At 26.4% G+C, this 13,925-nt stretch overlaps 1 protein-coding gene across 1 annotated transcript; it reads right to left on the bottom strand.

Annotated features, from left to right (window-relative positions):
* Nucleotides 1–1,013: 1,013 nt before the first annotated feature.
* On the bottom strand, nucleotides 1,014–13,912 carry LOC107448614 (eukaryotic translation initiation factor 3 subunit f1). Its single transcript, XM_016063881.3, has 8 exons — nucleotides 13,666–13,912; nucleotides 12,698–12,768; nucleotides 8,382–8,461; nucleotides 7,017–7,154; nucleotides 4,845–4,936; nucleotides 3,422–3,558; nucleotides 2,047–2,160; nucleotides 1,014–1,167 (listed from the first exon to the last, which is right to left on the bottom strand). Exons 1-8 carry the CDS (start codon nucleotides 13,781–13,783, stop codon nucleotides 1,090–1,092), a joined length of 828 nt encoding a protein of 275 aa, XP_015919367.1. The 5' UTR covers nucleotides 13,784–13,912; the 3' UTR covers nucleotides 1,014–1,089.
* Nucleotides 13,913–13,925: the final 13 nt, after the last annotated feature.

The following is a 13,925-nucleotide window of genomic DNA, read 5'->3' as shown; positions in this document are numbered from 1 at the left end:
TCACTGATTATATATAAAGGGAAAAAAAGAAGTTATTTTTTTATTAAAATTCTGCTTTGGTATAAGTTTCTTGCATTTAAAGACTGATAAAATCTACAACCGGAGTCATCTTTTTGCATGATTAAATCTTTAAACAAGCATTAAGAAGAAAAATTCAGATTTAAAATAAACTAAGCTATTCTGGCTCATTAAGAATAAATCTCCATAATACATGTAGAAATGCAAAACTCTATTGTTTGATTTGCAATAAAATGTCCAGAGAATATTTTCATTAAAACATAACAGTTATTACTGCATAAATAGATAAGTGTATATCTTTGTTTGGAAATAATAAAAAGAAAAATATCAAAATAACATTTTTAATAGTTTAACTTATAATCTTAAAATGTTTAAGTATAAAATAAATATAAAAATATCAAATGTCTTGGAACAATTTATATTATATACATATATGTCTTCGGATATATATTTAGTTTTAATTGACTTTACTGATTATCAAAGGAAAATACTTTTTTTCATCTAACTCAAAGAGTTTATTACATAAAAGCAATTACTTTTACATAAAATTGAGATAATAGGGACAACAGAAAGGAGAAAAAACTATACTTTGTCAAAACAAAATATATATTCTCAACTATAGAGCTTTTGCTACTAAAGTAATAAAATAAGTTAGATAATGTCATTTCTTATGATTAATTTAAATTAGAGTGCTGTTCGATACAAAATAAGCCACTTTTTAAAATAATAGCTGAATTTTATTAATATTAATAAAACACATATTAAATTGATGTATTAATATTTTTGTTCTTCAGTCATTAAGAACACTTTGCAAATTCAGGATTTGTGGATTTTAATTCCAAAATTATTTTAAAATAATAAGCGCAATAACTAGCTTTCATTAAGTTTGATTGTTTCGCATAATACAGTTGATATAATAATTAATATGAATTTAGCATTAAATTTAAACTTACTCATTACGCTTAAACAGTAAAAAACATAACACTATACACAAGTCACTTGTTTATATTGTGCTTTTATTGTATGAAATATTGAACAAAACATTAGCTTCAAGCTGTTTTTATTAATATATTACAGAAAACTTATTTTTTCATGTAATGCTAGTTGACTTCTGGTGAGATTAGAGAGATACAAGACCATCAATAAGTCCTTCATGTTGGAATTTAACATTTCCTGGAACTCCTCGGGTGTCATTTGTGGAACACTCTGTACAANCTATGTCAAAAAAAAAAAAAAAAAAAAAGTTAAATAAAAAAATAAATAATCGAAAATAATCAAATACTCAAAATATAATGTCATAAAATAAAAATAATAACAATACGGAATTTAATTACAACTAATAATTCAGTAAAATCATTGTACAAGTACAATGATACATATTTGGTAAAAATATTGCCAGGGGTCTGTGTAGGTTTTTCTGAGAGGTACCTATATTGTGAAAATTTAGACCTAATTTGTGAAAATTAAAAATTATATTTAAAAAAAATCAACACAAAAATATGGATTTATCCTTTCTTACGTGATACAAAAATAAAATATTAAAAAAGAGTATTTTGTGAAACTACCGCTTTTCCTAAAGTTGAATTTGTGAAGGAACCGCTAAACGGTAGCAAATTTGGCCTGGACAGACCCCTGATTGTAAGCATTTGAAATAAAAATGAATATTTCCCCCGAAAGAAATTTATATGAAAATTAAGAAATATATATATANATATACACACACATACATATACAGTGCCTGCTGTTTAATGTCATTGCACGATACCTACAGAATTAGATTCCAATAGACAGCTAAGTTCACAAGCAAAATAATATCTTCCAAAAATGAATGAGATAGCATTTTCTCAGTTTTCCACAGCATTATAAGTTTAATACATAATCGAATTGCTTAAAGCAAATCTATGTAAGATTAATTTTAAAGAGATCTTAATTTTGTAAGTAAACTACCCTATTATCGTTCCTATTTAATATTTAATAACAGATAGCCTATTTTTACTATGCATAATTGTGGCAATTTTAAATAAGCACCTTCATGTTGGAATTTAACATTTCCTGGAACTCCTCGGGTGTCATTTGTGGAACACTCTGTACAATATCCATTAAAGTACGCCCCACAGAATTATCAGCAGGTTTTCTGTTTGCCTAAAGAAAATAGTAATTCAGTCAGTATAGTTAAAATCTAAATACTACATCAAGAATACTAATTCAGCGACAGCAGCACTATCAAGGATACATAAAAATTAGCAAATTCATCAAATTAACAAATTTGAGTTTTTCATATTCTATAGAATAACTGCCAAACCACAGAAAAATTTTTTTATGAAAAACAAATGCTCACAAGTGCAGTTTATAAAATTAATAATAAAGATAAAGGAAAGATTCAACAGATGTTCTTAAAAAAGACTTATCAAGACAAAATAATAATAGTAGAAAACTGAATTTGTAAATTGGAAAGAAAGCAATAGAAGCAATAAAAATATAAGAGAAAAACAGAAAATACAACAGAATTTTTTTTTTTCATAGATAGTTTTTTGCAATGACTTGCAGTTACTTAACTACTTAATATTCATTATTTTTTTTTCAGCTCAAGCTGTATGGTAATGAGTCTTGAACAATCGTTAAACAGGCATAAAATACTTTAAAATACAATTCAAAAAAATTTTCTGTTCTATTTTTCTAATGTAATGGAAAAGTAAATTCGCTTTATCATTACTCATAATTGATGCATGACATGATTAAGGAAACCCAATAAGAAAGGAAAAGAGGGGATGGGGGAATTTAGCTTTCAACAACAATTTGAGAAAATTCTACATTTTTAGCAATTTACTGGAAGCTAAATTCTTGTATTTAATGAAAAAGAGCAAAGCTCTTATCAAAATTTTAAAACCCAATCTGAAAAAGTAAAATTATTTCTTAAATATAATTAAAGTTGAAAAGATACAGATTCTCAAAGATAACTAGAGATACTAGATGTGTTGAAAAAACTAGATTTGTTGACAATAATTTTAAAATAAATAAGAAGGACCAATAAAAAGTTATCATACATGAAACAAAATACAACAAATTATAACATACATGTTATACTTAATTTTTAAACAGAAAATATATTGACATTTTTTGTAGCATTGAATATACCTCAAATTTTTTTTTAAAAAAGTTAATCATAATGTTTTAGAGAATAAAAGGTCTAAATAAAAGATGTATCACAAAATTCTCTTTAATAATTGTACTATTTTTCACCTTTACACAAAATATTTATTTAAAAATATAAGTAATACACTGGATATTAGATCAAAAGTAAGTAATTACGGATTTTGCATTAAAAAAAAATTAGAAAGAAGCAAAGAATAAATTTTTAGAATAATAAAAAAGTTCATATATAAAGAAAGGGGAGAATACTTACTAAAACATCATCAACATATTCAATCACCACAACTGATAGTTTCAGCATGTCAAGAATTGCATTGTTGATTAAATCCAAATCAGGTAAAATTTCCGCACTTCGCTGTTTGTTGTATTTAGTTTGCTGGGCCAGTTTCACTGTAAGCGAAAAGTTAATGTAATTCAAATATATTTAAACAATATAATTATAATCAATGGACTTTAATGTTAAATATAATATATTCATCAATTATAATATGTTAAAACATTCATTTTATTGGGAGTAGCAATTTCATGACAGTGTTCGTTTAATAACCTTTGTTTGCTAAATTTAACTGTGGAATACAGACAAATTATTGAAACTAATCAAGAAATGGGTAGAGTAAAATATAATAGGAAAAAATAAGATGATCAAAGACATATACAAAAGCACAATATACTTTATCACAATTGGGTGTTAAATAAAAATAAAAAATTTCCTTTTTCTATTAAAAAACTGATTCCATTCAATAAAAAATGGGTTATCTTCTACAGAATTGGGTTTTTACTAAGAATAATACTAAGGAAACGAAAGGTGTGACTTCAAATGCTAAAATAAGAAGCTATTCATAACTACTCAAAAATTATATGCATATTCAATTTAACTTAAGTGTAAAATAAATTATAGTTTAAAAACTTTTTTTAACGTATCAAAAAATATCATGAATATATGAAATATAATATCATGAATTATTGAAAATAAATTAATAACATTATGATTCAAAAATGTATTTTAATGAATGTAGAACAGATGAAGTGAATGTAGAAACATTAAAATAAAGAGGAAAGTTCCAGGTCAGGAATCGCTTCAATAAGAAATAACAAATAGGCGTTAATTAACGTCAATTTCAATTAAGAACATATAAATCTGTGTGGTTTGCCAATCGATATTCTGGCAATTATGTTACAAATTTAACATGGATTTTAAGCTCTCGATATTTTAATTAACCAATATAACAAACCAAAAATACCTCATCAAGCATTTCCGTTATTAACTAATTCTCAATCCACTCAATTAAAGAAGATTCCACAGTGAAACAGCTTGGTTTTGTCAATCCCTTTTTCTTTTTTGGCAGATAAAAAACAAGATTTTCATGCATGCATTCAATTCCATGTTGGATTTTCACACACAATCCGATGTGGATTTATGACTGCATTTTCGTCAGTTATTGTAACATATTTTCATAGTTTTTCTTTATTACATTATCATACATGGGAAATTTTGAATCAAGCAATGAATAATCACTTTTTGAGGCACTCGAATTGTGACGATATTATTCTCCACGTGGTTTCGTTGTTTGCATTTAAAACAGTTTGAGATTTCCACTTACATTTTAAAATTTCGATTTCATTTTTAAAATAATACTATTACAACCCGTGAGATTAATCGTTAAAAAGGATCATACTTCCCACAAGTTCAGGTTCATAGCCAACAATTTCTACTTTACATGGAGTAAACATAGTTCCTGTATTCTTTCCAGGGACCCCAAAAGACGTGCTGAAAAAATAAAGAAATATATCGATTAGTGGCAGCTATACATAAAAATGTTTATTTGCACACTTGCAACAAGAATTGTAAAAATCAAAACAACCATCAATTTTTAAAATATAAACAATGGTAAGTAAGTTTTGCAACAGTTTAAAATTATCATTGCAGATTCTTGATACAACTTTATTCATAATTTAAAGGATCATACGTGCTACTAAAAGTGCACAGTTATCTTTTTGCAATCACAAATTTTTTTTTTAATNTTTTTTTTTTTTTTTTTTTTTAATTGTCACATATTTAAACTCACTAAAGCACACAGAAGTGTACTGATAACAATATAACATAGCAAAAATATATATATGAAGTCTAAAAACCAATGGCCAATTAGTAAAACTGTTCTAAGACTAAATTTTAAATAATTTTTCATGAGTATATCAAAACAATCGTTTTTAAAAGCTGAACTTTAGTACATTTCATAATTAAGGTAAGACGGGATAATGTGGCTTTAAACAGGAAAATTAGTTCTGTATTAATTCTAATTCAACTAAATTTGCATTTTTAAAAAGAAGTGAATAGAAACATAAATTTGAATCAGCGTTTTCCCTTAGCATGCCTGGAAGGGTAGGGACGCCCTGCCCGCCCTTTGATGCCTTTTTGGTAAAAATAAGCTGCCATCTTATAAAAACACAACCTTTTTACTAATATTCCATTAAAAAAGTAATTCATTGTTTAAATTATATAATTACACACTGACAAAATAATTAGTGTTTTTAGGTGTCATTCTGATTACTATTACAAATATTTTTTGTCGGAATTATTTTTAACTGGTTAAATTTTTAAAAGTTTCTCATTTTCTGAGGGGTATATTAGAGAATTCAAGTAATTTCAAGTTTTTAAATTATTTGTAAATACTTTTTTTTAAAAAAAGGTATTATAATTTTCAGCTTAAATTACAGAAAAAAGCTTTCATGTTATTTATTAATAACCATTTTTTTTTTTTTTTGAAAAAAAATTTAACACAGTGATTGTCTTTTAGCATGTCTTTAAGTATTTTTATAGACTACAAATTTTTCTCTTATTTTAATAATGAGTGAAAATTACTTTTTGAAATACACACGTAAAATAGTATAAGAGGGTAATTTAAAAACTGTTAAGGATCAAATTCAGTTCTTGCATATTACACATTTTGATAAATTTTTATGATGTTAAGTGAGGTTAACATCATAACATGAACAAGTGATGTTAAGTTACCTTTTCTGTGAGGATGCAACTTGCCCTTTTTTATTCATGGGGATTTGAATTACATAACAGCTTTTTAAAATACTTAAATAATGAAAAATTATTGCAATCTAAACAAAATTTCTAGCCAATGCAATTTTTTTATTTCTTTAATTCAAACATATTCAGTTAAATTTATAAGGCACTTCTTCAAGATTGATTGATTGATATAAGATTGAATAAGAATTGCAGGAAATAAAATTCAAAATATTGCTTTGCATAACTATAACAATGGAACTTTACCCTAAAATAAACAAATACATTTCACTTTTCCATAATTAATTTCATTATTTCAAAGCTGGGACTAAAAAAAGTAGCGTTAAACATGCTGCTGTACTCATAATTGGTTCATGCTAGATCTCTACAACTTTGAAACGCATAATACATTGCTATAAATATTTTCTATGCAAAAGCTTAACATTTGCTCTTGATTCTTATGCTACTAACAACTTCTTTATTCAAAACCAGGAATATTAATACTTAGTCAATCAACAAAATAACAAATAATTTTAAAGGTCAACACATAAAATTAATTATCCGTTTCCAGTTACCTCATTTCAATCCGCACAGAAAAGACATGAGATACTTTCCAAATGAAAATAGCAATGAAACAATAAATTCAAATCAAATATGCAATAATAGGAATGATAATAATAGGAAGACATTACATTTGAGATAAATTAAAAGTAAAAATTAAAACATTTAAGATTTTAAAAATTTCAGTATTTTCACTCAAGGCAATACAGCAATTTAAAAATTTCAATTAGTTTTTTAAAAAAATTTAAATTCTCAAGATTTAATAAAATTCTACCTTGTAAAAGCTTTCCAGGTAACACTGCCTTCTGACAAAGAAGTGTCGACTGTTAAATGAACAGGATTATTTGTTTCACGGCTGTAGTAATCATGAATTAGAACGGAATGTCCAGTCACATCTGCACCAGTGGCATACCTTAAATGTAAACAATTTATTAATAAAGTAATACTTTAAAAAATTTTCACCCCTTCCTCTCAATTAAAAAAAAGTGGAATTTTACAAAATATGAGAATTATTTTGATTTAATATTTTATAACAATATAGTTGCATGAATTGAACCTAATTACTGTGTTAAGAGTTACTATGAGAAAATTAAAAAGGACAGTTAATAAAACTAAGTATTTACTTGACTTAGTATTTTAACTAAAACTTATATATAAGTTAATTATTTATTAAAATAACAATCATTATATATCCAGAATATTAACTATATGATTAGTGAATTTGCAAGATGGCACTTAATTCATAAGTTCTATGATAGTGAACTCTTAAAACAAGTACTGATTCCACTATTATTAATAAAAGAAAAACTATGTGAACTATATAAATATTTATATTAAATCGCAAAAAGTGCAATTTTACAACAATTCCATCATATAATAGTGTCTACACAATATTAATAATTGAAAAATAGAAGGAACTGAGTTTTAAAAGCTTTTAGGCAAAATTTTACTACATTAACATAATTAAAAGTATTTTTTTCATCTATAACGCGAGAATATAAAGACATGAAATACATCAGCATATCCGAACACCCAAGGCTCTCGCCTAGCAATCTGGGTGTCATGAGTTCAATTGTCTATCTTCCTCCTGATTTCTACAGAGACATCAATAGCACGTTGATATGTACATATGTAATTTAAGATTTTATGGAATGTTATTTTAGAACATTCATCTATGCTATTTCCATTAACTTATTATTCTAAGTATTGTACATTATTCTAGTTCATGTGCAAATGTCACTAACCTTGTTCTTTGTATTCTAAAATTCATGCATATATAATTACATATAAAGTTACACATATTTAATTTAAGATTTCAGATATTAAAGAAATGCTTTTTTAGAACATTCTCCAACATTATCCAGTTCAACATTATTTCAGTTTAATATTCTTGTACCTAAGTTGATGTGTTTCAAGTGCAAACATTAGTTACTTTGTTCTTCGTATTCTAAAATTATTGTAATAAACCTGTTCGACTTTTCTGACTAAATCCCCTCATTGTTACCAGACAATATTATTTCGATGATGTAGACATATGCACAGCTAAAAATATCTGTTGTATGAATGAAATATATATAAGCTCCCTTCTCTTACCTTGAAAAATAAAATATTTTTTCCAGAATAAATATAAATGACTTACCACCCAACAATCACTTCACTTGGATTAACCTTCTTATGTAATTCATACATTGCTTTAGCAAATTCCATATCTACAGCTACCTACATAATAAATATTTAATACAAAATTAAGAATAAAATCAAGTACATTTAATTGAGAATAGGTTATATTCATATTTATTAACTTATTTCAAAGGAATCTATCTTAAGTGTAATCATAACAAAACATCTTCAGCAGATGATTCCTTCTATTAATATTGTGAATAGGACTGGGCTATAAATCGATATATCGCGACATATCGATTTANAATATCGCCCAGTCCTAATTGTGAAAAACTATGGGCCTTACATTAAGTACAGGGTTTTAGAAAAGAATGACACTTAATAAAGCCTTCCATTATTTGACACAACATATTCGGATCGATGCTTTTATGGATTTTCGGTACTGTCCTACATGAAATAAAATAACGGAAACTCGTTTTAAAAGGTATTCCAGCATTCCTATTCTGGTTGTAAGAAAAAAACTGCAACTATTCCATTAACATAAATTTGTATACAATAAACATTATCATATCAATGCATTCCAAAACTTTTTATTTCTTTTCCCAATTTCTATTCATTTTATTTGTTTTATTCTATAACTATTTATCCCCCTAAAAAAGCAACATAGGATTAATAGAAAATTCAGAATCTTTAGAAATTATTGAGCCAAAAAAAAAAGTTTCAAGAAAGATTAAGATGCAACAATATTTGCTCTAAAACTGAATATTCAACTACCCATTAATATTAGAGCATTTCATAGACCAATCAAACTCAGTAATAATTAAATAAAAAGTCCAAGAAAAACTTGTAGCAAGTTTTAAAAAAACATATTTTCATAAAATAATTTTTCTACAATTTAAATGCTAAACTGACTTAAGTGCCAGAATACTTTTTTTTTTTTACAAACTTCTTAATAATTTAATTTATATCATACACATAAAAAACCCATCATTAATTTATTAAAAAAAAAATAATAACTAAATAAATACAGCAATTGAAATCGTCAAAAAATTGGAGTTGATTTTTGCTGTTTCAAAACCAAATAAATCACATCAATAACAAAATTGTTTACTTTGTAATTATTTTTGTCATAAAAAGTTATAGAATATTGTCATTAAGAATTGAATAGATTTCATTTGGATAAAATAATATTTTACAACAAAATATAGTGCTGAAAAATTTTAAATAGTTTTAAACAGAATAATTCTTATAAGATAAAACCAAGAATTTCATTACTTTAATTAAAGCCTTTAACTTTTTGAAAATATCTACATAAATTTAACTTCAAATTAAACATTTTCTGAGAGGAGATAAATATGTATGTAAAAAAGACAAACAAGTATTTATGAAATATAAATTCATTTGCACACAAGCAAAAAGTCCATTTTTTCTTCAAAAAAATCACCCAAAAATTAAAATAAAAAAAGTTTTAAAAAACTGTATGAAACCAAAATTGTAAAAAAAGGAATTTTTTTAAATTTTTTCTAGGACCATTCAACCCATTGACTGTATTAAATCTAACTGCAGACCGACAGTCATATTTTAACCTGCAGTTTTCTCCCCATAGCAAAACCAGTTTTTCCATGTCATTAGACAAAACTTAAAATTGTTGATACCGAAAGTTTTAGGCCCAGAAGCAGAAAGCGCCTAAAACTGTGACGTACGTCGCAGAACAAACTAAGTCCTGCAGAACAATTTGTATCTTGAATAAGTGACAATTACAGTGTTTTCCTGGGAAACCCCCCTACCTGCCTCCGGTAATCTTGCGATCATCATTTTTATCAAGAGAGCTTCTAAAGCAAACCGTAAAAGAATTAAACTCAGAGATTTCCAATTTCATAAAGTTTATGACTTTTATATTTTCCATTCCCATTTCAGAAGCAATTTGTAAATCGTGGGGATCCACGATTGACAGAATTGTTTCTAAAAGACCAAATGCTTTCGATGGAAATGATGTTGTTGGAACAATAAACCAGAGAATGTTTGTGTTTGCAAATGGTGCACCATCTGGGCACTTGTCACTTCGAAAGATTTCTAAGGCAGCCCTTATTTTAATGTTCGGACCTTATCATAGACATTTTATTAATAATTCATCATCATCTACAACAAAATTGTATACTTCAAAAGTGATTGAAAAAGTAACAAATCCAGAATGTTTGCCTTGGTTTAAAAAATAATGTAGTGTATCTGTGTATGATCCTGTATAAATGAAAATATAGTATTTTAACTTAAAGTTGACTTTTTTTTTGTTGCGAAATGCTTGCAGAACATTTGTATAAATAAGTCCTGTTGCAGAACATTTGAAAATATTCTGCTTATGGGGTTTTAGGAAGCTCGTAATTTTGAGTACGGAATTCTCAAACATTGTGTGTGAAATTTTTAAATATTGAGTACATAAAATGATAAAAAATTCTCTAAGAACATTTTACATTCGTTTCTTTCGTCACATGTGTGTGTTTTATAGAAACACATAAACATTTTATGAGAAAATTTCATGGATACAATAGTATTAGTATAAAAATAAAGATACTGAAAAGATCGGAAAATACAGTTTTAGTAAAGTCAAACAAGGAAAACAGGGATTTTTATCTTTTCTACAACAAATATATTAAATGATAAAAAAATGAACCACATTTCTTATCAATTTACATTTGAACCCCATATTGATAAAATAAATATCATTTTATATTTAAAACATTGCTTCAAAAACTTTTTAATATTATTGAATACAAAATAATATTAGTTATTGATTTTATTCTTAACTGATTTGTTTTCTCAACATTTAGTATATATTATATAATGAGAAGTTTTTCTAATTTTTATTTTAGTCAGAAGTTGCAAGGTTTAGTACAAAAGAAAGTATCCCTTAAGCTGAAGTCTTTCAAAACTAACACATGTTTTTAAAAACAAAAAGCCAGGAAATGCCCCTTAGCCTGTGGAAGCGGCATATATTTTTGATATATAAATCCATTCTTGCTCCCAAAAATTAAAATAGAAAAAATTGTACGAAACAAAAATTGCAAAAAAGGGATATTTAATTTATTTTTTAGCACAGTATTTAACCCATCGACTGTATTAAACCCAACTACAGACAGTCATATTTAAACCTGCAGTCTTCTCCGCATAGCAAAACCTGTTTTTCCATGTTATTAGATAGTTACATGTTACATTCTCCCAATTTTGCTTTTATTCAAAACTGTCAGGGGAGTTAATTACCTTCACAAAATATTTAAGATATAATTATTGTATTTGATTATTTCGGGTGTATGTTTAAGTACATGTCAAACAGTTAAGCACATTTAAAACAACCTTCACTTTAGCTAATATATATATATATATTGGTACATTAAAAAAAAAAAAAAACATCCTGAACTTTTGATGCAATTATCTGATTTTCACATTCTAGGGCTCAATCTTAAGTGGTTTGCAGTCTCAAATATACTAATTAGTTAGTGCACAAGAAATAGGTTACAAAATCAGGCATAAAAACATACTTTCTCTAAATAAATATACCTTTCTTGACATATTTGGATTCCTGACATTCAAATTATAGGGGGCGGTCACAATCTGGGAAATATGGTCCCAATAGTTAAGCAATAAGGGCAGTCGAAAAAGTGAACCCCTTAATGAATCTTTTTGCGTATTTCACTATACCTCAAGAGCTGTTTATGCAAATTGGAAAGTTTTTGAGCACAATTATAAAATTTGTTTATTCAGAAATAATCTCACACAAAAAATTTTTTAAGAATAATTCATAAGTCAAATTCCCTTTATTACAGAAAATTTTTAAATGTAAAGTATACAAATTTTTACATAATTTTACAGAATATAATTTTTTATATGTCAAAATATGAAATTTTTTTCATTCTTACAAATGTATTATTTTACTTGTCCATATTTGCTTTATTCTCACTTGATATTTTTTAAGCCTGGCCCTTAGAATTTTGCATTTTATTCATGTAAGTATGCATTATGCTGAAAGCATAATAATGAAAAAAGTTACACTGCCTTCAGTAGTCATGCTTAAGTTACAATGTACGGAACTGATATAAATTGATCAGAAAATAAAGTTTTTAAAATTTTAGTATACTATAAATAAGTTTTGAAATATATCTGGTACAGAGCAGGGGCCTTTAGAGTCCTATAAAAGCAGAGCCTAGAGCAAATGCCATAAGAAAATAAGGAGACTGGTTTAAACTTGAAATCAATGTGCATCAATTTTTTTGTGAAACTCATGAATGAGACAAGTCATTGAAGCAGGTAACTAATCTAATTCTATACTAACAACAATCTTACCTCATCTTCTGACTCATTGTGAGGAATACATAAGCAATTGGTGACTTCTACGGCTCCCTTTTCATGAATACCTTAAAAATAGAGATAGAAATTATAACACATCATATAAAACTTAAAATAACAATTAGTTTTAAAAGACAACACTTCTTTAACTTTCCTTAAGTTTTTTCCTCAGTTCAGCTATAACTCATTTTATATTTAAGTAATTTTTAAATTTTTCATATATCTCTACAACAGTTTGACTTTAATGCTATTATAATTATAGGTTCATGTAGCGCCTATATAAATTATCTGACAATATTAAATTTCATTTTAAGTTTCCTTTTTTAAAATTAGATCATTTAAAGTATCTGTCAATTTAAATTTCATAAAATACACAGGGTTCATATTAAAATAGGCTAAATTTGTAAGGAAACTTTTACCTTTAATGGTCGAAACGAATTAAAACGCAATGATAAACAGATCTGAACTCAGCAAAATTATTATTTTCAAATTTTAATGTGAATTCAGCTAGTCAATAACAGAAACAGAGCAAATTTAAAAAATTTATGTTGATTATTAGTTTCTTAAGGGCCGCTGCTCAGCAGTTGCCAAGACTTGGCAATTATTCTGAAACAAATCACAATACGGAAATCTCCCCCTACCTATTGTTTAAAAAAATAAGGAATGAAATAGTATAAGCAAACAAACCGCTTAAGTTTTCTATCCAAACATTATGTGATAATAATGCAGCATTTCCTCTGGAATTTTTAACCGGTTTTAAAACACTTTTAACAGAAAAAGTACTAAATCTACATAGAAATACAATATTTTTCAATCTTAAGTATTCTAATATTTAATCTTAGGCATTTTTAGATGTGTGTGTTTAACTATTTAATAGCTTAGTAAACTATACACTTCTTTTATTCTAAAAAACAATGAGAGAGAAAAAAATAAAACAAAATAAAAAGTCACGATCTATGACAAACCAAGTAGTGTGCCGATAACTCGATGTTGCAGATCATTTCTTCGCTCATATGAATCAATTATAGAAAATAATACTACAGGATGGATTTTTACGGTTAGATTCGCTGCACCAGAATTCATTGTTATCAACTATAATTAAACTTTAATTTCATAAGAATAATTTGTTCCTTTGGAATAAAACCAAAATACCACGATTCGGAATCAACAAGCGTAGTTGAAGTTGCAGTCGTGGTACAAGAAAATCGCATTCACTTTATTTCAA

The sequence above is a fragment of the Parasteatoda tepidariorum genome, chromosome 8 (assembly GCF_043381705.1).
Source record: "Parasteatoda tepidariorum isolate YZ-2023 chromosome 8, CAS_Ptep_4.0, whole genome shotgun sequence".
Lineage (NCBI taxonomy): Eukaryota > Metazoa > Arthropoda > Arachnida > Araneae > Theridiidae > Parasteatoda > Parasteatoda tepidariorum.
This window is presented reverse-complemented; position numbering and strand designations above follow the sequence as displayed.

Excerpts from the sequence above, each read along its gene's own strand:
- LOC107448614 (XM_016063881.3), bottom strand. The coding sequence starts at position 13,783 with ATGAATTCTGGTGCAGCGAATCTAACCGTAAAAATCCATCCTGTAGTA. Across the intron at positions 12,769-13,665 it reads AGTTATCGGCACACTACTTG|GTATTCATGAAAAGGGAGCC; the intron begins GTTTGTCATAGA and ends TCTATTTTTAAG. Across the intron at positions 3,559-4,844 it reads TGAACCTGAACTTGTGGGAA|TGAAACTGGCCCAGCAAACT; the intron begins GTATGATCCTTT and ends TTTCGCTTACAG.